The following is a 27,941-nucleotide window of genomic DNA, read 5'->3' as shown; positions in this document are numbered from 1 at the left end:
ATGAAGTATTTACTGCAAGTTGTCTGCAGTAACAACTAGAACTGTAGCTTAGTTGTACAAGTTACGGTGACTTACTGAATTACTACAGCTACTTGTACGTGTGCTTTTATACAATAGATGGAAAATGCATGACTGCTTAGCAGGGAGGATTAAGCTAACTGCTATGTTGTAACCCTGGATTTGCTATGGCTGAAAATGTCAGTTAAGCTTTTAAATAAATAGATTGTATATCTGCATTCTTGTACTCATTTGAATCTTCCTGTTCATTCTGAATATATGAATGGTTGCTCTTGATGTAAGAAAAGTAAGAATTAGTAAGATCTTTGTCTTGCATCTTCAACTAATGCAAATTTTGAAGATGCTATCAAAGCTGAGCTGAGCCATTTCTACCAGATAAGAGCCTAATTTTGATGTCTTCCAAAGAAAAGACTGCTTTACGTCACCCTGTGCCATCTCTCCCCTTCATGCATTTTATCAGTCTCTTACCCCCTAAACCCAGCAAGAATTCCCCGCCCCAGGCTGCTGAAAGCTGTGCATAAGCTATGGGTCCTCACTTCCCTTCAATTTTTGCAGTATTAGCTAGTTTAAATTTCTGTTTATGAATATGCAATGTATTAACTGATCCAGAAAGGAAGGTCATGCTTTGCCTGGTTTTTGATAAGATACTGATGCAGAGCATTGCAGGCCACTTCTTACAGTGCTATACAACTGGGATATGTAAGTTTCAGCTTATTTTAAATTTTGTTTTTAGGTGTTCTTTGTTAGAGTTGTGTAATTTCTAACAAATATTTCCAAAGTTCAGAATAAAAAGAATGTATTCTAAAATCTTTTTCCAGCTATCTCCACACGATAACCTGATTCTTAGTCAACCTGTGTCATCACCCCTTCCACTGAGGCAAGTTGCAGTACCTTCTGTTTAATTGTGAAACATATTCTGACTTACATTGCAGAAAAATTTGGTACTTTGAGTTGTAATTGTGCAAATAAACATACCTTGGCTGGTACCTTTTGTAGTTAGTGTATCTGAAGTTTATTTATGTGATTAGACTTGTGCCCTGGCAAGGATGCATACTTAATGAACAATATCTGCGGGTTTTTTCAAACAATTTTAGTGGTTCTTGAGGCAGAATATAGATTGTTAGATCCCCTTACTAGGAGTTGGTACCTGGGCTCCCAAGATAGTGCAGCTGTTGTATTGCAAGGTAATTGAAGGGAGTTCTGTGACTGTCTTAACTTTCATGTCTTGGTGCAGGAGAAGGATAAAAGAAATCCATGTTGTCTCCCTGTAAATTGCTTCTCAAAGAGAAAAATCATCATGCATGTGTCCTGAAAATAGTCTAGGCTGATTGAAGAGCCTCAAGGAATCGTGGTTACTATTGGCAAGTAACCGTTCTTCACTGAACAGTGAAGTGTACTAAGTCGTCTGCCTTGCAGTCTTCTTTAAAAGAACGATGTGCAGACTTGCGCTTATGAAATCCTAATGTAATGCCTTGTTTTCTGTTTTGTTATTGAACATTTTTTTTATGGTCCCTTGTAACTCACCAGTGTGTTTATATTTTCTGACAGTGGGGGCAAGTTTTCTACACTACTTCAAAATTTAGGACCTGAAAATGCAGTAACTCTACTTGTATTTGCTGTGACGGAACATAAAATTCTCATCCATTCATTGCGACCTTCTGTCCTTACTAGTGTGACAGAGGCATTAGTCTCTGTAAGTAATGTTGTTTTCTTAATCATACATCTGTAACTGGAAAAAATAATAGGTTTTAGATAAAATCTAAAATTAGTAGTAGTGCTGTTAGGCTTAACAGTTATTTAAAAATAAGAACAATATAATTAAAGAGAAAAATTCATGTTGCTGATGATGCCTTCTTGCAAAGACAAAAGAGAAAAAGTAACTTTTTGGTTCTTTCTGTGTAAATATTGTAAATAAGCACGTTGTTTTGTCATCACAATGCACTAAGTAAGAGTTCCTGATTTTTCCCAAATGGCACTGTATTCTCTCTTGTGGAATTTTAAATGCATGTTATTTTCCTGTCTGTCTTCAGTAAGCATTGTTTTGCTACCTCTGCTATATACAGTTTATTATACTGAAGAGCTTTTTCCTACAAATTGAATTTTAGAGAAGTGAGTGTACTTTTTTTTTAATAAGCTGCATCTAGATTTTCAGTAATAATCTACCATGTTAAATAACTTTGAACTGGCAGTTAGCGAAGTATGGTTTATACTTTCATGGATGATGGTTTTATGCATGTTTAACCTATGTTTTGTCTCTGCATATTTTCAAAGATGATATTTCCTTTCCACTGGCCTTGCCCGTATATTCCTCTCTGTCCCTTGGCACTGGCAGATGTGCTAAGTGCACCATGCCCATTCATAGTGGGAATTGATTCAAGATACTTTGACCTCTATGACCCTCCACCAGATGTTAGCTGCGTTGACCTAGATACCAATACAATTTCTCAGTAAGTATGTTAACAGTTTTTCTTCTGCCTTAGATTTTTTTTTTCTTTTGCTTCTTGTTTTCAAAGGTAAACCCCAGCTTTTTGAAAAAAATTGGAGGGTTTTGTTTGTTTTAAACCTCTAAACTTCTAATGTATCATCAGTCTTGAAATGAGCAAGCTAGAAATTATATCTCCTATTCAACACATCAGAGCAGAGGTACAATCCTCATGGAACATTATTGTCTTTTTATTCTATTACATTAAGATCTTACTGCACATTTTGGCACATTTCCTGGATTAGCCATATTGTGTTTCACTTTGTTGTCCCTAGAGGAGAATAGTCATTTTCATTTTTCGTGATCAGCTTTCTTAGCGTTGGAGAAATTCTAGTATCTTCATATGGGAATCTGCTTGAAAATTAAAACAATTAAATCTTACACCATATCAATATGAAGTATAGGAACTTCATGTTGAGAATTAGAGCTGTGAACTTTCATGGGTGAGAGAGTCTTAATTAAGACTTAGAATCATGCCATTAACAAACTTAAATAACAGTATTGTAATATTTCTCCTTCAGAACTGTGTAGAGTATTATGTTATTCTGTAATACTAATTATCTAGTATCTAAAATACTAGCAAGGGACAGTGCTGCACTGTTAAAACCATTGAGAAACAGTCCATGTTATTATGATTTTCAAAACAAAACTATTTATTTCCTTGTGATGGTGTGATCCAAAAATAGAGTAAGACTTCTAATTTAAGATTCTAAACCACACAAAATGAAACTTGTGTATCACAAACATTTTATTTTAGTATACTGTTTAATATACTTGGTATACATTTAGTGTTAACTTCTCAAACTCTTTGATTAGTGTTCTTTTGTATCATCATCCTGTTGGTAGCAGTCTTTCGGCATTATTATGCCTAACTAAAAACTTTTTTCTGACATTTTCTTAGTTATGGGTTTATTTTTGCTTCAGTAGTTGTGTGTAGATTTAAAGAAGATTGCATACATTATTAGTAAGTAGAATTTTTCTGTTAAGAATTTCATGGTGATACCAAGTTGGTATAGCAGTTCTGCTCTGAAGTTTTTAGTAACTAGTACAAGCTAGACTGTGATAGCTTTGGGTTTGATTTTGTTAGGTTTTGGTTGAGGAACATATTTGTGCATTTTGTCTGGTATTTGTCTAATAAGCTACATATTCATTAATTGAAAGTAACTTATTTCCGCTTGTTTCTGTTTTCGTTATACTTTTAACTGGTTTTCTATTAATTTTCTTAAAACAGATTAATTCAGTTTCATTGTATGGAAAGAAGTGTTAAACAAATGCTTACAATTTTTGCAACTTTGACCAATAGAGTCTTGAGGCTTGCTGGTGCCCTCTGTTGACAAAGAATGTTGTAATTTTTTTTTTTTTATCCCAGTAATGATATAGTTAAGTCTAAGTCTATATGCACAAAACACAATGCAGTTATCCCAAATTGATTCAGGTTACTACAAGCATTCTAGTCGTTGTCTCCATCCTAGTTTAAGTAACTATAGATCAGAACATAGCATGTGTGGTGGTGGCTTTTGCAGTGGCAGGTGCTTAGTACTATTAATCCATCTTTCATGAGTTCTAAGTGGATTGATTTCAGTGCTAGAGTGTGGGTGCATAATTGTCATCCTGAAATACGGGGCATTGATTGAATGGCTGTGATCAGATATCCATATAGTAAATCAGGTTTGACTTTGGTTGGTTTTCAATCCTTCAAAGGCCTGTTTTAATGGAGCAAATTGTGTACTTGCATTTCTCTGGTGGGATGGAAAAATCATCTGAATATAGGCCTATATACACGTATTCTAGTATATACTCATAGTTTTGTTTTTGGGTTTGTTTTTTTTTCTTTTCAGAACTGGAGATAAGAAAGCTATTGCATGGAAGATATTACCAAAGAAACCTTGTAAACATCTGATGAACACTTTAAGTAATTTATATCAGCAACTGGCAGAATGTGAGTTGGGGAAGTACTTTATAAGATTTACATTGGCTGTAGTGTGCCACATGGACAGATGCATAAAGCTAATTAAACGTGTTGTTAAGTCACCCATTACACTAAACATAATGTTTTCATACAGAATGGGAAAATCTGTGCTTTACATCTAGGGATTAGAACCCATGTTGGAGATAATGGGGTGGAGGAGACTTCCATATGTAAGGCAATGCTCAGTAGATAATACTCTTTTGTATTGATGTGATCCTCATATAAAAAAAAATGCAGAGCTTTAATGAGAAGAGAATAGTGAAGCAAAGAGTAGGCCAGGACCTAATAAAGACCTTTGTTTTGTCTTCAAAGCCTGCTCAAGTCTGCTGATGTCTTGACAATTGAGATAACTTTGACACTCAAGCTGGCAGTACTTCAGCTAAAATTTTAAGATGGAAATAGCAAATGTCTTAAATATTGTGTGTTTAAAGGTATAGCAATTAGTGGACATTTCTAAGAAAAAAGATTGGTTGTTGATAGAATCCTCAAATATTACAGAGCAAGGTATATTGAACCTCGATGTGAGAAAGCAGAAAGATAGATAGGGATAATGTTAGTGAAATTCTTTAAAACAAAACATTTGCAAATATAAATGAAGTCAAGGCCAGCTGATGTGCTTGGACATCATAGCTAACGGGCTTTGTGAAGTGGGAAGGAAGGAAGTCCATCAGCACTCTGGCATTATCTGTCTGCTTAGGTGTTTTCCGTAGGCATTGGAGGGAGCCTTAAGGAGCAATAATGCATTTGTAAAATCAAGTTGCTGTGGCACAGGCAGCAAGTGGTTAAGACTTAAATCTGAGTATGATAAGGACAAGGATGATCAACACTGCGTGTTTGAGAAATACATACCCAGAAAGCATATTGCATGAGACCTTTGTATTTAGGATTTAGGACACTATTTTTTTTAAAGGCTGTTTACATCTCCTTGGCTATTGAGGTCACTAGACTTTGTGTTCTAGTTAGAATGTACAGAAACAGAAGTTTATTGGTGTGTGCTGCACAAAAAAAATGTGTATAGATGATAGGTAACGAAAATTGTCTGTTGCTTCAAAATTTTGTTATATTTTACTGTGAGCATTTCTTTAGAAAAATTTTTCAGCCTTCTGTATATATGTGGTACTGGTCTTAAATTTATTAGAGTGAATTGTTTAAACATGGTACCATTATAAAGTTGGCTATAATTGTATTACATGGAAAGACAGGAATGAAACCATCCTTTCACCTTTTTGAGACATTTTTGGAATGTTACCATGCTCTGTGGGTGTAACAGTGAAGTCTTAGCTAGAGTTTTGATGGCTTTAAAATGTTTATACAAGTACCTGCTTTAAGGATAGGGATTTTGCTAGATACTAAAAAAAAAACCCACCTACTTTGTATGGGTGTTTTGCATTGTGTTGTGTTTTGATGGCTCCATTTTACATCTGAGTGGTGTTTTTCTGTGTATAGAGGTACTTAATATGTATAGTCTGCTTTTTGGGAACACCTTGAAATGAAAGGCAACGTAAAAAAAAAAGTAACACACACATCATACCTATGTGTTTGTCCCTAAAATATGCTTCTTTAATCAGCTCTTGTATAAATTTTCCCATATTTTTACGAACAGCTTTCTTTAAGGGTTTTTTTAAAGCTCTGTCCATACTGATTCTCTCTGTTGCTGTAGTAACTAATGTTCTGAAAAGGTAAGTGTATCTTGCTTTTGATATTATCCAGAGATACAGGGGTCATATAAGGTCAAGCTGAATCCATTGTCACGTGTCATGATTGAATTTAATTGCATATATTTTAATCTGTTCCAAACTTAATGGAGCTCAGTAATCAGTGAACCTAGTAGGATAAAGAGAATTTTTTTCCAGTTTTGGGGGGGGAAAAAAAGTAAAACATTATGTTGTTTTTGTTCACAGTGCAACAGCGACCTAGAGAAGATGCATTAATGGAATTAGCAATGAATGACTATGATTTTAATTCTGGGAAGAAATTGCATCTGTTAGATTTGGAGATCCAAGAAGCGTTTCTGTGTTTCATGGCCTCAATACTAAAAGGTTACAGGTCTTATCTCAGGCCAATAACCGAGGCACCCTCTGAAACAGCCACAGATGCAAGTTCTCTGTTTGAACTACAAGGTGAAGAGTCATAAACTTGTTTTATTTATATTAATTTATTAATTTTTGATTCTCTCTTATTTAAAGAATAAAAACATTTGTGGTGTTAGTGTTGTAAATGGTGATAGAAATGTAAGTGCAGAAAAAATTGCATAGTAGTAGCAAAGATTACAGAAAGGTTACTGCTCATTAGCAGAATGTATGCTGACTTTTGGTGAGGGCTTTTTTGGTTTGGGCTTTCTTTACATGCCTGTGACTTCACTTTACAGGTTTCCTCAAAAGTCGAGATCGTTCACATCAGAAGTTCTACACCCTGATGACCAAAACTCAAATGTTTATTCGCTTCATTGAAGAGTGTTCTTTTGTCAGTGATAAGGATGCAAGCCTTGCATTTTTTGATGACTGCGTAGATAAAGTAAGCATGTCTTCAAATCCATATAGTTTTTTAACTTCTGCTGTAGCTTACATTATCTGATATAGTACAAGCAGAATATATTTGAAGGACAAGTTTATTTCTGGTTTTTTCTTCCTTTTTTTTCTAGTCACTGTAGACTTCCATTTTCCTCTTTTGTTGGGCTTAATTTCACTTTCTGGTTTGAATTCTTGAAAGTATAAATATGAGAACAAATAGAAGTACTGATTTTCACATGTGTGTGTCTGAAATATTGGCCCTTAGTAGGAAGTGTAATATTCTGACTGTAAAGCAGCAGCTTTGAGTTCTTTGTCGGAGATTAATATTCCTTAGATAGAACTACAATAATTTTTATAGATTGTGTAATACTTCATGCAGCCATTTAGGAATGGAGTTGATGAGCAGCACGCTAAAAGATATAATGCAGTCTCACTGTTCTTTAATCATTATAAATAAAGGGTTCCTTGACCCGCTTTTGATTAATGTGCTGGCCAGTTTTTTCTAATAGCAATCTCTAGTTACTCTTGGAGAATTTTTAGAAGGGTTGTACTAAAAGTAAATAACTAAACCCAATCTTTATCAATTCTCCTTTCACTCATACTGCTGTCACTTGTTTCCCCTGATTCAAAACCAGCTTGCTGATGTTGATATTTTGAATACAATGGTTGTATTGATAGTCTTCTCTTGGATAGGAGTATTTTCTGATGACGTTGTTATCAAATATTGATGGATATTAAATGTATGGGTTTCTTAACATAAGCAATATTTATTATGGTGTGTCACACGAGTTTTGCAGCTGTCATTTTTTGCGGGTTCTGTTACTCTGCCATTGTGTTATGTTGCAGTAAAGGAATACCTTGCTATCTGTTGCTGTGCTGTTCTCTCATTTGTAATGAGACAGAAAGGGAATTGTTCAGGATTATGTGACAAGGAGTGTGAAAGTGCAACATGATCACAATTGATGTTTTTCTTGAAGTAAACTTAGAACTTCTGCTGGACTGGAGCTCTCAGAATGTTGGATTTCCTAGTTCAAAGTGGATTTCTGTTTTAATCTTCCATGGAAGTATCACTCAGACTTGTTTGTAAGAAAGGTCCACATTAGTATAGTGTTCAGCACTGTTCAAGGACTAATTTTCTAAAAAGGACAGGTATATTAGCTTTGGAAAGACAATGAATTTTCAAAAGAGGGTCTACAAAAGTGTTTTGAGGCAGCTTGACAATTTTTTTGCATTAGTTTTTGTTTTCAGAAGAACTAAAGTGAAACTCTCTCTTATATCCCTGTTTGCTTCTATTGTGACATCAAAGAAATTTTTATGAATATTATAAGACATTCCACACCTACTTGTCATCTCACTGGCTACCTGTAACACACTATTCTGGGACACTGATGTTTAAGTAATGCAGAGTTGTCTAGGATTGCCTGTAAAGTAGGTCACCTGCTGTTTGTTCCACAGGAATTAATACTGAAGACTATAAAACCTGCTATTTACAGTTTCTATTTATGGCTGTTTCTGCTATGAAAGTGCAGAAGAGCTGTAAGTTGTTTTGAAAACAAATCTGAAAGCAGTTAAGTTTGAGAGAAGCATAAAAGCATGGTCTAATGTTATTTAATGTTCTTCATAGCTTTTGCTAGTCTCTATTTTTTCAGTAGTAGTTCTCAAAAGTGTGCTCCATAGCTCTGCAGCATGAGTTGCATGTATTCATGGGTTGTAAATTGATTTAATGACGAACATTTCTGTAATATTCACTCAGTTATCCTATAGTTCAGTTAAAAAGCCTTCAACATGTAGGGCTTGCTTTGCTGTATGCCAGTGGGTGTTTAAAAATGGGAGGTCTTGTAGACAGGAGTATACCCCAGTGACTAAACACTGTTGAGAAGTACTTCATTTCCACTGTGTTGCTGGTTAGTTCTCTGACTAACGTTAAATAGGTTTTTTATTCAGAATGCGATGGCTATGTAAGTGTCAAATTCTATCTGCTATATTTCATTTTATAGAATGGTTTACAAGGGCACTGAAGTTGATGCCCTAGCTAAAGTTACCTTGCCTGGGAATTCAAACTGTTCTTCTGAAAAAGTAATGCTTAGGTTGGTGATGCCACTGTGAGACTGCAAATAATCTGTGGAGCTGTTGGAGCTTTCACCTTTTCTCAAAGGTTAAGTAGCCACTTGTACAGCTGAAGCAAAGACTCCTCTGTTCTAATGCCAGTTATTTTGCTAGTTGATGCTGTGGGCAGCTTGCTTCTGCTATAAAAAAACACTCATGACAGTGCCATGACAATAAATTTTACAGAAAGTAGTGGTACTTCTTCAGCTTCTGTCGGCGAGGATTTCATTCAGTTTTATTAATGGGACAGCTACTTCAATGACAGTGATAATTGTGGGGAAACAGAGGCACTGGAATTACTATGCACTTAGGATTTGCCATGGCTTTAGAATTGCTTGTGAACCTAGGTGCTCACTGACGTGAGGGAGTGGGTTCCCATGTAGGATTTATTTGAACAATGATAGATTTGCCTCACCTTCCCTGCTTCTTTCTTGATGGCTCTTATTTCTGATACTGTGCTTAACAGAAACTGTATACAAAGTCAAAATACTGAAGTGTACCAAGGACTGTTATATGAACCAGAGCTTTAGCCAAGGTGCTCTTTGACCACATACCAAATTTGAATGATTCCAATGAAGTGAATGTTTATATATATATATATTTATGCCTTTCACAAGGCGCACCAGTACCTGAAAGGGTATGTATGAAAGAGTGATATCATGGGTTGAAAGACGATACAACACTTTCTTATGGTTAGTTATAGGCCATTGGGTTGAGACAAATTTTATGAACTATGAAATTAGTTATCTATAAAATACAATCTAAGCCTTGTCATAAATAATTTATAATAATAGTTTAAGCTGAAGAATAATCTCCTCTACATGTTATTTTATCTTAGACAGCAGCAGCAGAGATTGTAATTGATTACCCTTTTTTTTTCTGCTAAAAGATATGGTGTAATTGTCTCACAAGTTTTCATTTTCTCCAGGAATTCAAGAATTACCTCAATTCAATATGTATTTAAGCTGCTGGCTTTAAAGTATTTCACTGGTGAAACTTGTAACTGGTGGGGGGGCTTACATCCTTGAAAGTATTTAAATTGCCATGTAACGTTTCGTTTATTTCCACTTTCAGGAGCCATATGTTCTTGCTACTCGGCTGGTTCAATTTGCTAATACTTTCCATCTGTCTCGTGCAGTAAAACGTGTAATTAAGAACACCTCTTCGTATGTTTATGAAACTTTAAATATTCAGGAATTCTGCTGAAACTACTTGATATATTTCCACCTCACCGCAGGGAGAGAACTGTGGAATATGCTGCTTTTTGTATATTAATTCTCTGTTGCTAAACTCTTAAGGCATGAATAACGTGCATCCTTGGGTTCCACAGGTTGCTTATTAATTTCTTTGAAATAATGTACCATTTGGCTGTGATTTTGTTGCCATTTAAACCACTTAAATAATGGCTATAAATGTAAACTGTGACATTATTTTAGCTGAACAGTGGGGCTAGCAATATGTGAATAAATAGCATGTTCTGTATGCTACGAAGTAAATAGTTTTTGATAGTGCCAGCTCTGAGATGGAGATGCATTTCATGCCATAAGCAGAAGCAGCGCTTATGAGGTATTGGAGGAGACGTGGTTGGTGACAGAAGATCAGAGACAAAGCAATACAAATATCAGTACAAGTATCAAGACTCTCAGGTAGAATGTAATATGAGTTATACTTGCTCTGTCACTAGTAGTTTCTGCAGTGTGAACAGTAGCAGAGGAAGCTTCTAAGTTAAAGACCTATCTGTCCTTTTTCTCAAAGGGAAATAGTCCATAGTTCCCCAGTATCTCGTTTGAGGTGGCTAAGTTTTGCTTTGGCTCTTTATTTTTGTCTTAATGGAATGAAATTTGCCTGGAGCCTTGATGTACGTCTCTGCTGCTGTCTTTAAAGCAGGGCCATGAATTTGGGAAGTGCAAATTTCTCCCCCTCTCTGCAACAGCCAGGCTAGCAAAGCAAAGACATATAGTCAAATTGCCAGTTACAAAGCTGAAAACAAAACCAAACAAATGCAGCCGTAATTTATGCTTAATGATAGTATTATTGCAAGTTGCCTTTGTTATCTGTGAACTGAATTTCTGTCTTGGTTATGAGAGGACGGGACCACACAATATTTGCTGTATTTCCATGTGTACAGCTATAAAGTTATCTGAAAGAGGAAAAAAAAACACCTAAATTTACCCTTCACCTTTCAGATTACTTTGTTTTTCTAAAAAAAAATAACAGTTACTTCTAGCCTCCTTTAATTTTAGTAAGATTCCATGTTTTTATTCCATTATCTTTTTGAATGCATGTGTATTTCTGCAGTCTCTGCAAACTAGCATGACCTTAATGACTATGTAAGTGACTGAAATTGCTAGGTAGTGTCATTTTTAGATTCTGTATACGTCAGACAATTGGATAAAGTGGGGGGTTTTAGTGGTTAAGATGGGGGGGGAAGTTCTTTCTTTCATATTTAAAAGTAAAATTGAAGTCACTGCTGCAGTTGGAAATGTAGATCCAGAAATGGTTGAATTCACAAAGATTAACCTCTTTGTACAACTACTTTACGATATTTACCTGAAAACAGTCAATTCAGACTATAACATTAAACATTGATTATTGTGTTGGGGTGAAGCTTACAAAAAAGATGCAACACTTACTATTCACGTTATAACTTTGCAAGGCATCCTTACTTTTAAGATGTAGTCCTTTGATGCTAATACAGACTTTGTCCTACTTGAACATATAGCTGTAATGACAGAAAATATGATCACACTAGTAACTACTTTTTCTTTTAACGTAACTTCTACAGGTAGATACAGACAAAACTGGGGAAACACGACTTATTGAGCTGGATGAGTCATACAAGAGTGAGCATACAGTTTTCATAACACCACCTGAGATCCCTCATCTGCCAAATGGTGAAGAGCACCCTCTACAATACAGGTAACCTAAGGACACAGAAGGATGCTAGCCAAAATCCTAACAGCTGCCCTTGTAGGGTTTAGTTTTTAGGTTCATGTGATAGCCACAAAGTACAGATATTTTTTTTTTTCTGTCCCTTTATGTTGCTCAAGTAAAAATGTGTATGTAAAACACCTAGTGTGCCACCTCTTTTGAAGTTTGAATGATTTTGTGTGCGTGTACACACAGAAACAGTAATACTAAAGCTGGCTTTGTGTTCACATTACATTGTGCTAGCTGTTGACACTTTTTAAGATTAAAATTTAAGTTAATGGACCCAGTCTGTTGGCCTGCTGCTACTACTGATAAGGATACAAGCTGGAGATACTCTTTGGAAAGAGAGAGTACATTTAAAAGAATCACTGAAAACTGGTGTTACTAATTTAGTAATGGTATCAGATGAGCTTGTCTATTGGTTTCTTCATTAATTCTGAGAAACATTTTAAAATCTAATCTAATTTAACCTTTCAGATGGTTTGATATTGTTCACATTGATTTTTATAAACATCTGTCATGTGATGCTCACCAGGGACTAAAAGACATGGATTATTTTTTTTATTAACTAGAATCAATACTAATGCATTTGACACATTAATGAAAGAAAATACTATGGAAGCAAATGTATTTATCAATTTAAGTTGCTTACACTGAAGTAACAGGTTAAGAGACTGTGCAGGCTTATGAAATCATGCAGATGGATTAGTAAACGACTTTGTCAACGGTGTCTTTAGAGATTTACTTTTGTGTTTTTTATTTCCTGTGTAGCTTCTAGCACAACTGTGTAATTGATTTTGTTTGATATTGTGTGATGTGTTTACTTTGGAACTGACTTACAGAAGTTAAGCGACACATTTCTTTTACAGCTATAATGGATTTCCAGCATTAAAACTAGATTTGTTTGAGCGACCTGAAGGATTTCTCACAGCACCAAATAACAAACTGTCTTCCAAAGCCAGTAGCCCCAACAGTCCGTCGCCAATGTTCAGAAGAACTAAGCAGGTACTTGCAGACATTCTTGTAGCATGAGGTGCTTTTGGAAGGTGACAGCTTGCTGCCTTCATCTTGAGTTTTGGCTATAAAGACTGACTGGCAGTGACTCCAGCCTAATGGTTCTTCACTACTGCAGTGTCCATAGGGTAGCCATGCTAACTGTTCTTTGGATGTTTACCTGTGTTTCATGCCTACACTGTATCATACAGGGCCCCTGTACGCAGATTGCCGTTTGTTGTGATGTCCCTATACCTTCTGTGTTCTTTGCGCTGTTCAGGAGCATAAATTGCATGCCCGCATCCACTTCTTGGTTGGTCTTCACTGTCTGGGGCTTTAAAAGGGACTCTTAACTTTCAAATGTTTCTTACAAAAAATGCAGACCAAGAGTAATAGACATAAAAACTTACATTTCTTTTAAATGTAGGAGTGGAATATAGCACAGTTTTTGGTATTGCTAACTCTACCGAATTCCCATTTTGAGTATGTTCATATTAATGTCGCAGTTTCTCTAGGTCTAATGATGCATGTTCAGATTTTAACATCTAGGTTTGTGTATTGTGCATGTACATATACACAAATAGTCTTTATGATTCTTTACAGGAAATTAAATCTGCACATAAAATTGCTAAGAAGTACTCGTCCATACCACAGATGTGGTCCAGGTGTTTGTTACGTCACTGCTATGGTCTTTGGTTCATTTGCCTTCCTGCATACGTCAAAGTGTGCCATTCAAAAGTCAGGGCTCTGAGAACTGCGTATGATGTGCTACAAAAAATGCATACCAAAAAAATAGATCCACCTGATGAGGTAAAATAAGTCAACCCCAGAACTCCAGAGATGGCCCATGGGTTTTATTGAATGGAGTACATGTTTGGCTGTAGAAGCACAATACTAACTTGTGTATATTTTCAGGTATGCTACCGAGTACTCATGCAACTGTGTGGACAGTACGGTCAGCCTGTACTAGCAGTGAGAGTGCTTTTTGAAATGCAGAAAGCTGGTGTTGACCCTAATGCCATTACTTATGGCTACTACAATAAGGTAAGTATTTTTGAAATAGAAGAAAAAAAATAATTGCATTTTCTTCCAGGCAAATGGAAGCAAGCAAAATAAGGGAGGAGTTCAGATGTAATTCTCTCATTTCTAGTAAAAGGAAGAAATAAAAGACAATAACTGTGTTGTCTTCATTTTTGTAGGTTTAGAAGTCTACTTTATACTGCCAATGTAACCCAATTTGAAATTTAATGATTTCACACTGTTCTTACATCTAACTGTTCCTTAAGATGACTGTATTTGACTTTGGTATTTCCAAAATAGGCTGTTTTGGAAAGTACCTGGCCTTCAAGCAATCGAGGTGGCTATTTCCTATGGATGAAAATACGAAATGTTGTTTTAGGAATAGCACAGTTTAAAAAAGCATTGAAAAAGCTGCCAGCAAGCACTTCACATACAGCCATTCCTGGTAGAGTATTCACATCATTTTCTTTTTTATTTTTATGCTGATAACATTATTTCAAAAAGCTTTCTGTTGTGAATTTTGATAAAACCGTTTTAAGAGAGGGGATAAAAGAAGTTCTTGCATAATTTTTTAAAAACAGCTTTTTTTTGGTCTTTGAATCTAAAAGTCTGCTCTTTATTGTATCAGCTCTTCGTGGAGACAAAATATGAACCTGCAGCTGATGTGATCATTATCCTAGTTCATACAACAGGCAGTCTCATAACTGGCAGAAACCTCTGTCCAGCCTTGCCGTTTCCCCCCCCCACTTTTTTTAATGTTAGTGAAGAGACTACTAGAACTAGTCCTTGAGCTTGCAGGTTCTGCATACCAACTGAAATGATGATATTTATTTTTTATATAGACTATAAGTACAAGATCTCTGGTTTTCTTTCCTTTTCTTTCCAGTGACGTTCAAATGGCTATATTACCATGGCAGTGGTCACTGGTAGTTTGTGTTTTTCATAGGTACTACTTTCCACAATATTTATGACTAGTGAAGCATGATGGCACATTTTAAAGTACCAGCAATATAGTTTAGTTTTAGTTTAGTTGTAGTTTGCCTGGGAAGACCGTTACAACATACATGTCTGAGTGTATGAAGATCACCTGAATCTCCTGAGGTCCCTTCCAACCAGGGCTATTCTATGATTACAAATATGTGCAAATAAATACTTGCCCTGACTAACACAACAGATATGATGGCCTTATGGCTGGAGTATCTGTCCTAGACTCAGGAGACTACAGTCCTACTTCTGGCTCTGTCACTAGCCTTCTGGGTGACCTTGAACAAATTTACTGGTTTTCTGCCTGTCCTTCATGAAGCTGACCTTCCTGATAAACTACTTTTTTGAAACCTTTCCATGCAAAGCACTACAGGAGAGCTTATAGATGCTGGTCACAACTCGGACCGTGTAAACTAAGGAAGTGTAATTAGTCCTTTATTAAGGAACTGTCACTTATAATTAATGGTATTTGCTGTTGACAATCTGATATATTTTTTTTCAAGATTTTTTGCATAAAAGTGCATAGCTAGAATGCATGCTGACTCTCCAGGCAATCCCATTCCCAAAAACTCTTCCATAAATTCCAGAATATTTTAATTCTGTTATCTCTACAATTACAACAAGGTTTTTACCCTCTCTGTAGAGACTGAGTGCAGCATCTTTAGGGAAAAGAGGGAAAGAAGCTGACTTTCAGCTGTATCGTACCCTCGATCCTGGACAGGTACTTGCTGTTACTTCCTAAACTGCATGAGAGCAGACCCCCTAAAGATGCTGTGGCACTGCTGGAGACTCAGGTTGACCTGGACAAAGGACGTGGAATGTGTGTGACTTGAAGTGCTCACTAGCATTTATAGTGAACATAAACTTTCTCACCTGCTTTGTTAGTTTGGGTGCTAATGCTTTATAACAACCTGGAAGAGGAATAGCCATGTTAGTGTTAAGTAAATTTGATTCTTGAAATCAATCATTTAGACTTATTAGTTACACCTGGGGCAGTGTTTTGTCATAACAGTTACCAGATAGTGGCTTGAATGTCTGCAGGGTTTTTTTGGGGGTGGTGTTAGCTATTTTTATCTTAATCTTACTTTGCAAACAAACTCATGGTTGCTGCTGCATTATTTTAGTTTTTTTACTTCCTAGAGTAAAACCATGAGAATTACATGCATTAACTCTGAGAAACGTACAACACTAAAATGAAACCATGTTTAGATGCCTCGTAGAGTTCTTGAAAAGATGTGACATTTTGATCAAATAAACCATGCAAGAGAATCAAAGACAAGGAGTGCTTTAGTATTTAAAAAGAAATGTTGCAAATTACCCCTTTAATTTCATCCTGTAGAGCATTGCTTCAGTATTCTATACTGTAAAAGTAAGCCAATCATTTTTCTTGCTTTTTTTGTGGTAAAATGTTCACTGTTAATTGGAAGGTACTTGATAAGTGGCCTTTGAATTGGTGTGGATATTCAATTTATTCTGTTTAACGATGTCACACTATTAAATGCCATAATTGTCTTTATGATAGGGGGACTTTCAGACTTTGGCAATAACACATCATTCAAGGAAGAAGCCAAGCAAGAGAAAACTTGTCTTCAAGATATACAAGAACAAAAAGAGGACAAGAGAGAGAGTGACTCCAGTTCTCGTATGTATCTTGTGAATGTAGATATCTAGCTCATTATGAATAAATAGGGATTTCAGCAAAAGCTAAGTGGGACAGCTGATATTTTTTACTGCAAGTGTATGTCATAATGCCAGTTTATGCCCATGCCTTAAGTTCTTTTCTCTAAATGTAATTTTCTGGATGTCTAATGGTTTAATTTCTAATATTACAGTTCTTTTTCCCTCCTCTGTTTCAAATAAGTGATAATGGTAATATAAAGGCTTAATGATAATTACAGAGTAATGGTTTTGTCTTTAAAAAAAATTAAATTGCTTTATAGGCATAATCTACAGGAAAGCCTTTTTTACCAGTCTGTTTTCTTTATAAATCCCTTAAGATGAGAACAGCTGAATTTTTGCAGGTCTGTGAGATCTTACTCTGCTCCCTGGAATTACCAAACTTTAGGAGATGCATCAGAAAGGAAAATAGGTTTTGGATTTGCTGTGGGCCTTTTTTTTTCCTTCAGGTTTTACATGTGCTGCTCATGATTTCCTTAACTACAGCTGAGCAGCACAGACCTTTAATATGTTAGTTAAAATGTGTAAGTACTATAGATTCCCACATACATTAATTGAAAATATTTTTAATAATAAATTTCTCCTAATAAGATTATTTCATTTTTTTCAGTGTGCTTTCCCCTACCATTTAACTATCCCCTTGTGAAGTGGAAGTGGTGTAAAAGTATGAGAAAATACGGAACCAGAATAGTTACTTCATTGTTTTCTTTTCACCATAGTCTTTCTTCTAGAATTAGAATTTTTTCTTCAGTTTGCTTGAAAAATTTGTGTGTTACCCACGGGCATAAAAACATGCCTGTAAGATGCAGGCAGGTTATTTAGGTTTAATGAAACTTTTGAGGACACAGAAAATGTGGATTCTGCTGAAAGCTTGTATTTTTAGCCATAATTAAGACAAGTTTGTGGCTCTCTACAGTAATATTATGTGCTGAGAATGTTTTGCACTTTTGAATACAACTTGAATATTAAGTTGCTTGAATTCCTCTAGAGAAGCAATCGTCTATTTTGGGTAGTCACCTGCAACAGAATTTCTCTTTCATGTCTAAGAGGTGAACATAAATACTGCAACATCTGCTCCATTTTCCCTTGTGTTGCTGTGGTCATGGGGGTAATGATATCGGTATGAAGATAGGCTCCTTGGCCCTGAGCTCTTGCAAAGGCAGGAGAAAATACTCTTACACCTACCTATCCTTTGCAAGTGAACAACGATGGTCTTAAGACTCCACAACCACCACAGATTTTGGTATGCAAGTACTGGTTACTTGGACTCTGTGTACAGAAGCTTATGGAACTTCCAGATGTAGGAGTAATGCTGGGAATTAACTATCGATAGTTCAGTTGCAGCAGCTTGAAAACCTCTGTCCAAGTAGATACCAGCCTGCGCATCATGCGATATGTACCACATACTGTCACTTAATCCTGAGTAAAGCATCTAATAGGTAATGGAAACCTGAGATTTAAAGGAAGTTGCTTTGATTTTAAAGAACTCTCTGTCCTTTTCTGTATACAGTTTCTGAAGTGGAGAGCGCAAAAGGGAGCGGTGACTGCCTACCTAAACTAAATTATCAGAACTCAAGTAATGCCAAAGCCACTTCTAGCATAGTGCGGCTCAATGGTACGGTTGACAATACTGTCGCAGAAGCTAGCACAGGTGAGCAGAAGAGAAGATAGATTTTGTTTCTTAAAATCACAGAATCGTTTAGGCTGGAAAAGACCAATCGTTCCTCTGCAGTTTTGCCTACATATATATTTCATTTGTAACAAGAGCTGTAAGGAATGTGCCTGAGTTCTGTTGACCACAAAACTTACACTATTTTATTGGTGCAGTGGCTGATGAAATTTGTGGGAGTGAGTTTAGGTTGTTGTCTGCGTATGCTGTGTCGGGGAGACACCTCTGAATATTCTGCATTTCTACATTTTTTTCTTGTTTGCCTTTTTTTTTTTTTTTTTTTTTTCCCCACTATAGTTAACATCTACTTACAAAATCCCCCTTGTTTTTTTTTCTTATAAACTCCAGCAACAAATGAATTCCTCTGGGTTGGACAAGGGGTTTCTATGCAGTACGATTAAAAGAAGCTTTCAGGCATTTTCACAAGTTTTTCATGTCAAATCTCGTTATTATAATACTGTCAGCTGTGCTTGAAATACTGAAATATCATACTTTAAAGTCCACGTCTTTAAGCTCTGGCAAAACAATGGAAACTTCTCTGATGATAACTTCTTTTGTTGGATCTATTTCTAATTCATCAGGTGTTGCCCTTTTTTGCCATTTCCTAGATACCTTTGCCTGTCCCTAGCTTTCAAGCCTCTTAATAATGGTGTATGTCTCCAAAAGGGGAAACTAAATATATCTGAGACTTTTTGGTGTCTCTCGAAGTACTCTGGAGTTGTATAATTAGACTTCCTTTTAAATGTTTTATTCCTAAAGTTATGGCCATGGTCAACTCAGCTTTTCAACCACTAGAATAATACGTAGTCAATTCCATCTCTGTGTTGTAAACTCTTTGGAAGTTGAGACAAATTTGCATTCTTTCATAATTTTGTTTAGCTTTCTTTCAGAGCAAGAAATAAAGCACCTTGTTTCATCTTTTTCAGAGAGCTCTGTAGGATTGCTGTTTACATCATCTTTTGAGGATGCCAGTGAAGCGGAACTTATAAAAAGTAAATCTTTAAGAAAGAGACATAAAAGCGCAGTAGAACCTGACTTAAGGGAGATACCATGGGAAAGCAGGAACCGTAACCTGAGTGGAGATGGCTTAGTGGGACTCATGATAAACAGAATAAACCAGGAAGCAAACCCTGGGGAAATGGTTGAAAAACTAGGAGCTGATGCCAAAATCCTATCTAGTGCATTACAGAAAAGCATAAGGCCAAAAACTCTTAATATCAGAACTTCCTCGTTAGAATCTAAGAGAGAAAGCCTGGAGAAAGAATCTAGTGATGAAGATGTAGCTTTTGATTGCAGTTTTACAGATAAAACAGAGTCTCCTGTTATCTTTGATCTGGAAGACTTGGATGCAGAACCTGAAACATCTACAGCAGTGAAATCCTCCAGTGAGAAATCTAGAAGGTTGCAAAGAAAGAGCAGCTTTCCAGTAAAGCCAGTTGAAAAGACAGATGTTGAAACTGGATTTGATCCACTGTCTCTGCTGGTTGCTGAGACAGAACAGCAGAAAGAGGATGAGGAGGAGGATGATGACAGAAGTGTTTCCACTCCATCTGCAAGACGAGATTTAGCTGAAGAAATAGTCATGTACATGAACAATATGAGCAGCCCTTTGTCAAGTCGTGCCCCAAGCATTGAGTTGCAGAAGCCTTATGATGACAGAAATGCTAATAAAAAGAGCCCAACAGTAATCCAGCCTTGTAGGAGGTCCAGCCTGCCCCCAAACTCCCCAAGGCCATCCCGTCTTACCAAATCCAAGAGTTACCATGCAAAAAATGAAGAAAGGCCAAGAGACAGGCTTTGGTCCTCCCCGGCTTATTCTCCAAACAGTCCAGCAAAGGAACAGCCACAGGATGCAACTAGTGCATTAACACTTGTCTCTTCACCCTCATTCAACTTGGATACGCTGTTAACACCTAAGTTTGATGTTCTAAAAAGCAGCATGTTTTCTGCTGGAAAAGGGGTTGCAGAGAAAGCTAGCAAGTGGTACTCAAAATTTACAATGTATGCTGCATCCTCAAAGGTAAACTTTTATAATTACTTCTCCTCCCTCCCAAACCTAAGCTCCTATAAACTAAGGAAAAAGCTTTGTAAAGGTTTTATAGCTGACTTTTATCTGATGAATCCCCCATTTGAATGACATACATCATGATAGACTATGCGTATTAAGTAGTTTCAATCATGTTTGAATTGCCAGGAACCTGGTTTTATTGTCTTGAATCAAACAAAATTTTGGTCTAGCATGGGCTTGGAGTATATTTAATGGGAAAACATAAGTATACCGTAGTGTGTTGACAGGGCAGACAAGACTGCTCTGCCTTCTTTAGGTAAACAAAAGAAAAAATACTCAAATAAACAATGTTTTTAAGGCTTTACTGCTTTTATGAAAAAATGGAAATCTGCTTGTATTGATTACTGAAGTGATTTAAGGCTAACTTTGACCTGAGGTCATTTGGCTAGTGTTCTTTGCTGCTGCCAGCTCAAACCAAAATTAATTTTGTTCCCACTCCTTGGGAATGAAAATAGATGCAGTTTTCTGTTTATGTATTGTTCTAATGTGCTTCAAACCAATCTGAGGCTAATTAAAGTGCTAATGATGCCTTGCCTATCCTAATGTATTCCTACAGCTGCTGGTAACTTCTATATCAGTGGTTGGGAAAAGTTGTAAGATTAAAATGGTTTAAGTTTTCATTTAGATATTTGTATTAGAAGAATCTTTTAAAAAGCTTCTTGTGTAGCTATTTAACCCTGAGTGAAACTTGCCTTGTTTTACATTGGTGCTGAATGATTTTTCCAAGGAAGGAAGTTCATGCCTTGAATTTACTGAGACAAAGGAGGCTACCTCTTATTTTCAGAAATATTTTTGCTTTCCCTTCCTTTTCTCAGTGGAATTTGTTTTGTTCTCTCAGGATCAAAATTCAGACCGAGCAAGTGTTTCATCTCTTGGAGCTCTGGACTCAGAATCTACTTCTCTAACTGATGAAGATGTCTGCAATGATTTTGAAAGTGCTTCTCCTCAAGAGAATACCACGTCAGAAATTAAGGGAATTGGCCTCAGCAGGACAAGCCTAGAAAGCTCAGCTTCCCATGATGGCTCATCAAAACAATTTGAGCAGTGTGGTAAGAGACAACTTTTGCACTGCATTCATTGATCTGAACAAAAATATTCCTGTTTCAGAAGTTGTTCTTCCATAAATTTCAGTTTGGGATCATCCTAGTTGTTGGTCCTTTTTGTGGAAGAAGTTCATTTTTCTTTTTCTACCTGCAAATTATTACTCATACATATATGTCCATACCTGTGGATATTTTCATTGTAGAACCTTGTTTTGGTTGTTCTTTCTTGTGGAATAACTTGCTCAGTAACATCCTGTCCCTGAATAAGTGTCTGGATGCTACAGCTATGCGAATAAGTGATCCGTTGGGTCCCTTCAGTATTCATGTATTTGTGTAAGCTGTGCAGCTCCAGAAAACACCTATTAAAAACTTCCAGATAATAACTTTATTAGTCTGATTTTGCTTTCTAAAAGTAGTAAAAATCCTTTTTGGAAAATTGTTACCATTTTCTGGAAGCCACTGTTGAAGCCGATTATCAGACTCGCTCTGTGTTTGTAAATTTTTTTCTCTTATCTGCACTGAGTAGTTGGTAGTGACTGTTGGATCAATTTCTGTACTACTGTCATTATGGAGTACAGCGTGTTGAGCAGAATCAGGGCGAAAGGAAGATCTGTCTACTTAGATCCCTCACTTAGCACCTAGAAGAGCTGCCTCCACATCCCCAGTTTGTAGGCTGGAGAGGGGCGGTGGAAGGTGTCATCATGTCCAGGGCATTGGGGCACCCTGAGCCTGAGGGGGACCCTGGCTGTTTTAGTGTGGTAAAGGGAAGGGGTGGGGGTTATCTGCAGTTACAAGCAGCATCTCTTATCCTTCCCTAGTTTTTGTCCAGACAGAAAGTGTGGATATGAATTAATCTGTAAAATTTGTTTCCAAGCTACCAACTGTTGTAAAAGAAAAAACTGAACATATGGAAATTCTATGTTGGTAGATTTTATTTTTGCCGTTGTTGGTACTGGGCAGATGGCAGCCTCACACTCCAGCTTCACGTTTCTTTCTATCTGAGTAATCTCATTTGTTGCATCCTCCATCACACATTTTTTTAACCTTTAGTGTTGTTTGGCCAGAGAAAGTTTACTAAAAATGCATATTCTGAATTACTAATACTTTCGGTTTCTTCTGTTAATAGGTTCTCTTTCAAAGTTCCCTTTACCTGACAAATCGGAGTTGATATCATCTTGCAGTACAAGTAGTACCAGTGTGTTTCAGAACTATGCTATGGAGGTACAGAATGATTTATTTATTTAAATTGATACGCTAAAAACATATGTCTTTAAATATAATGCTATCTGAACCTCTGTTAAAGTTCAAAGCTTAAAACTAATCCACTGAAAGATAGATAAATATTTCTGTGACCGAGTAGGTTTCATTTCAAATCCCACTCTAGAAGTGCTTTTATTGCAGTCACATCTTCTGGTCCTTAAAGCTGCAGTTCTCAAGAGTTTGAGAGCTGGATGCCACTGAATTCAGGTATCTAAATCCCTTGTGCAGCTAAATTTGTTTAAAGTGAAGACAGCAAGTCTTTAATGGCACTGTACATTTAAAAACAGAGAACAGATAACTAGCTATTTACTGTTGTACCTTCTAGTAAGATCATTTTGCTTTTCAGTATTACGCTGGCTTTGGGTGACTTTTTTTTTTGTTGTTGTTGTTTCAGTGGATTTGGATTAATGACTGGTCATTTTCATCTTTTATCCCCCCTTGTTTCTATTATACTGGCCGTCACTACAGAAGAGTGTTTAAATTCTAAGAATAACTTCTGTAGTTGCATAAATATTTCTGTACTATTATGTTTGCAAACAGATTACTAATGACTTGTTAATAAAAATTTTATTGACTAACTGGCTGGTTTTACTCTGGGAAGCCATAAAAGAATCACCTAACCCAATTAATTAAAGTATATTTATTTCATGAGCATAGTTCCAGATCCCAGTCTACTTGCCACAATAGAACAAAGACCTGCATTTAATACATTTTTCAGACAGTGCTCATTCCAGTCAGTTGTTATATCAGCCTATCTGCTAATGCAGTTTGGATTTAAGATTTATAGTTGTTCCAAAATGCTTAAGTTTAAACCCAAATGTTCCAACCTAAAGCCTGGGACCAGGTATGTGACTAAACTTGTATGCAAGTGGTGAGTAGCATTCATCTAAGGGCAAAGATTCTGGCTACAATTTAAACTGCTTTGTAAAAGAAGGGTAGTTTTGAGAATGTGTTACAGTGGAGTTGTGTTATCTGCTGTATGCAGGTCCTCATCTCAAGCTGTTCACGATGTCGAACTTGTGACTGTTTGGTTCATGATGAAGAAATCATGGCAGGCTGGACAGCAGATGATTCAAATCTCAATACCACGTGTCCGTTCTGTGGCAATTTATTTCTGCCTTTTTTAAGCATAGAAATCAGAGATCTTCGGCGACCTGGACGGTAATAACATTATTTGAATTTTCCTCAATTTTGAATGCTTGTAGTGTTTATTGCTTGTGAAGTGTTTATAGTTTGGTCTTTTTATATAATAATAAGCTTTTGCTTTCCCTACAGTTATTTTCTGAAGTCCAGCCCTTCTACAGAAAACATGCAGTTCCCATCACTTTTTTCCAGTCAGAGTGGGAAGTCCTGTAACACTGCAGCTACTGTTGGCCTTGCTACATCTCTAATGTCCGTTCAAGAGGATATAAATTCAAACAGGTAAACCTGCATTTTCTGCATAGAAATTATTCAAGTTCTCTGTCAACATGCATGTATGTTTTATCAAGAGAAATAAAATTTGTAAGATACTCTCTGAAGAGGAGAATTTGATCTGAGAGAGGATCTCCTTGCTGCCTCTTCCTTATCTCAGAGTTGGCCTTGGCCACATCGTGCTTTTTCAGCATGGTGTTTGCCATTTCATCCCTAATATAAAAATTCATGTAGGCATCTGTAATTCAGCAAATTTTATGAACTCTTCTTAGGACGTTTGTGTTCATTATCAGTGCAGGGGGGAATAAAACTTGCACTGTAACATGAACAAGTGTAGTAGCTGACAAGGTAGAATTAGAGATGTCAGGTCAATTATTTCCAGTTTATTTCTGTCTGCGTACATGTTTGAGCAAAAAGCTGAGATTCTTAACTTTTTTTTTTCCTTCCCTCCCACCCCCAGCAAATCTAAGCAGCATGACAATATTTGTGCCAGAAGTATCCAGATCCCCTCAGGAAGACGACAAAATACCTCTGGGTCAGAATGTACAAGTCACCCCGTAGCAAGGAGTATCAGTACTTTTGGTCCGTTGGCAGAAGATGAGAAGGAAAACCAGAAGATCAGCCATATCATTCCTACTGGTAGCCTGCCTGCTACTTTACAAGGACCAACAGTGTGTAGTTTTTCTACCTTAAATGTCTTTTTTTTTTTTTTTTAAGCGTGTGATAGATTAGAGAAATGTGAAACAGCATGAATTAGTAGAACAGAATTAACCATCCCAAATTAGGAGAAATACTAGGGTTTATTATTTAAACTAATACTAGTTGTAGCTTTTAGATGTCTATGTGTGTCACAGGGGACAAAAGCTTTCATAAAACTTTGTAAAGCTAGTTACATTCCAACTAAAGGCATTTTTTCTGTTTTTACCATAGGATTCCTTGGGCCTAGAATGGCGCTTACCTAGTCCTGATCCTATAACGGTTCCTTATCTCAGTCCTCTCGTGGTCTGGAAAGAGCTTGAGAGTTTACTTGAAAATGAAGGGGATCATGCAATAACGGTGGCAGACTTTGTAGATCATCATCCCATTGTGTTCTGGAATTTGGTGTGGTATTTCAGACGCTTGGACTTGCCCAGCAATTTACCAGGATTAATACTTTCTTCTGAGCACTGTAATAAAAACTCCAAGGTATGGAATCAAATAGGAAATACTGATGTATGAGGGATACTTGCTTCCCCATATGGGAAAACATCAGATAATTCAGTAACTCTTCAAGTGTCTTACAATATGCTGGGCCCAGTCCTGAATTGCTAAAGAATGTGTCAACTGAAGGAAAAAATGCCTAACTCCCAAACTTGGGCTCAGCAGTACTTGGATGGGGAAAGTGTTTAGCTCTTACTAGTCACACTATGATTTGTGATCCACAGTTACAAAGAAGATTAGTTGGTTTTGTTGCAGTTTTAACTAGTTAAGCAGTAGCAGGAAGTTTTGATTTTAGGATTATAGGAAGATACACAAAATACTCATTTGCTGTCACTGATACCCTGTTCAGATTTAGCTTTCTCTGGCTTTACAGCAGTTTTCATAGTACAGCTTTTTACCAGAAGGCCTATAGATGTGAAGATGTATTTTAAATATAGAAACCCTCTACCATGACTTTGTAATAAAATATCTTTATGTATGCATTCTCCTGTTCAGATTCCACGAAACTGTATGTCAGAGGACAGTAAATATGTTCTCATTCAGATGCTGTGGGACAATATGAAATTGCATCAGGATCCAAGGCAGCCTCTATATATTTTGTGGAATGCTCAGAGTAAGCTTTGTTTCTTGTGGGTTTTGGTGTTTGTTGTTCTTTGTTTGTTTTTAAAGAATAGTTTTAATTTTGAGCAACTGAAGATGTGTTTTGAAATAAGATGTCTTTGTGGATAGTTCATGCAGGGTACTTAACTGATTTTTGATCATACTACTTTTTGTCTTGCAGGTCAAAATCGCACTCTTTTGTTTGAGAGTGAGTGTTCAGTTTGGTGTTGCTATGCTAAGTTTGTGTGACTTGTTTTGGGAAGGAGGGTGGTTGTATAGCAGCAAACTGCTTGAACGAGTTTAGTTTTCCAGCATATCACTTCCAAGTCATTGACCAGTATCTCCAGTGGCTTTTTCTTCATTGGGAAGGGAGAAGTAAGGGGGAATATGTTTCAGTGATAACACTGAACTTACATTGGCAATTCATCCGCTTAGCTTGTTTTCTTATTTTTAGAGTTTGCTTACAGAGAATTCTGTTGCCAGTGTTGGATCATATGCCTGAAAATAGCTCATGACCCATTACAGCTGTTGCCTTTTCTCTTTGTGCTTTTTGTTTCTTATGTTGATATTATTTTGATTTGATGTTTATTGTTCTTTTGTTCACGACGTGTATGTCAACGTTTTCACAGTTTGCTTAGCCTCCCACCTTTCTTTAACAACTTCCCTTGCTACACAAAGAATATATTCTTATAGCATTGCTAATGTTTTTCAGCCCAGAAGTACCCAATGGTCCATTTATTGCAAAAAGATGATGACTCTTTTAACCAGGAGCTCTTGAGAAGTATGGTGAAAAGCATTAAGATGAATGATGTGTACGGACCAATGAGTCAAATATTGGAGAGACTGAACAAATGGCCACATATTAAAAGACAGCGGTAAGAATATGAACGTGCTTAACTGGAGCAAAGCTGGACCAGTTGGACCTTCCTGTTGTAAGGCTGTTGTAATATGACTTTTATTTTCATGGTGCGTGTTTTAAAGAAGAAAGCACTGCTTTTCAGCAGTGTTCTCAAATTTATCACCCAGTCTAGTAAATATTATTCTTTTCTGTGATAACTTTCACAAACTTATTTTAGGAAAAAAAAACCTGGAGAAAATTATCTTGCACTCCTTCCTTTCCCCTTTACAGCCAGCTTTTTTGTTTTCTTCTTACCTCTGAACAATGGGAAATCAAGTAGGGACTGCTTATGTTTTGTTACTAAATGTTATTTTTATATTGGTGGGTTTGGTTTTTTAAAGAACCTTGCACTTGTGTGTATATATATTGTATATATAACTTGTTCCTAGGGTGCATAGGTGAATTTTTTTGTCTGTTTAGTCTCCTATTTAGACTATATAATAGTCTCCTATTTAGAAAGGTTTTTTTCATTAGTGGTGGAATTAATGAAAATTATTTCCTATGATTTTCTACTTTTTGCCTGGATTTACTGATTTTTATTTGTAATAGGCTATATAGCAGCCTTTTCAATAGCTGGAGCGTTGACAAGATCATTTGATAGGTCTGCCTGCTTTTTCAAGATAATGTGGATGTGGAAAAGCAAGCTCCTTACTTGTTACATTTGGTGGGATTTGTTTGAGTGCCTTAAGTGCATGTTTCACTCTGCATCCATTTAGTGCAACTTCCAGCACAGCAGTGGACACCTTAAGGACCTACCACAAATGATGTCTATATGTGGGGAGTCCAGGGCATTCTCCAGGGGTCAGAAGTGACAACATTTTGGAGGTGGTAGTCAGGAGTTGTGTTCAAAACGGCACTTTTTAAAAAAGTTATCTTTAAATGCCTCAACCTATTTTTAATATAAATTGTTTTGTGGTTTATTATTGCAGTATATAAATTGACATTTCTTTTTACAATTTCAGGAGCCTTTATAGGGAAATACTATTTCTTTCACTTGTTGCCCTAGGAAGAGATAACATTGATATAGGTAAGTTTTATAAATCATTCAGATAAGCATAGATGATGAATGTATGCAAACTAGTTTTTCAGCTTCCAAAAAG

The 27,941-nt window shown here is 36.5% G+C and overlaps 1 protein-coding gene across 6 annotated transcripts in view; it reads left to right on the top strand.

Annotated features, from left to right (window-relative positions):
* The window catches only part of DENND4A (DENN domain containing 4A), a 60,258-nt gene that overhangs the window by 28,361 nt on the left and 3,956 nt on the right, over positions 1-27,941 (top strand). For 4 of the 6 annotated variants that reach the window (XM_080396923.1, XM_080396922.1, XM_080396921.1 and 1 more), the window contains exons 9-32: positions 837-895; positions 1,567-1,711; positions 2,290-2,465; positions 4,339-4,439; positions 6,371-6,589; positions 6,838-6,983; positions 11,871-12,004; positions 12,886-13,021; positions 13,613-13,819; positions 13,925-14,053; positions 14,330-14,474; positions 16,536-16,655; positions 18,201-18,341; positions 19,286-20,379; positions 21,266-21,476; positions 22,597-22,691; positions 23,716-23,891; positions 24,006-24,152; positions 24,604-24,814; positions 25,074-25,328; positions 25,839-25,956; positions 26,125-26,151; positions 26,656-26,818; positions 27,804-27,868. In XM_080396923.1, coding sequence (XP_080253049.1) covers positions 837-895; positions 1,567-1,711; positions 2,290-2,465; positions 4,339-4,439; positions 6,371-6,589; positions 6,838-6,983; positions 11,871-12,004; positions 12,886-13,021; positions 13,613-13,819; positions 13,925-14,053; positions 14,330-14,474; positions 16,536-16,655; positions 18,201-18,341; positions 19,286-20,379; positions 21,266-21,476; positions 22,597-22,691; positions 23,716-23,891; positions 24,006-24,152; positions 24,604-24,814; positions 25,074-25,328; positions 25,839-25,956; positions 26,125-26,151; positions 26,656-26,818; positions 27,804-27,868 — 4,420 coding nt within the window. The remainder of the gene's footprint in view (positions 1-836; positions 896-1,566; positions 1,712-2,289; positions 2,466-4,338; positions 4,440-6,370; positions 6,590-6,837; positions 6,984-11,870; positions 12,005-12,885; positions 13,022-13,612; positions 13,820-13,924; positions 14,054-14,329; positions 14,475-16,535; positions 16,656-18,200; positions 18,342-19,285; positions 20,380-21,265; positions 21,477-22,596; positions 22,692-23,715; positions 23,892-24,005; positions 24,153-24,603; positions 24,815-25,073; positions 25,329-25,838; positions 25,957-26,124; positions 26,152-26,655; positions 26,819-27,803; positions 27,869-27,941) is intronic. The other 2 variants (XM_080396926.1, XM_080396925.1) reach the window with 2 other exon arrangements.

This window comes from Falco punctatus (assembly GCF_963210335.1).
Source record: "Falco punctatus genome assembly, chromosome: 7".
NCBI classification, from domain to species: domain Eukaryota; kingdom Metazoa; phylum Chordata; class Aves; order Falconiformes; family Falconidae; genus Falco; species Falco punctatus.
This window is presented reverse-complemented; position numbering and strand designations above follow the sequence as displayed.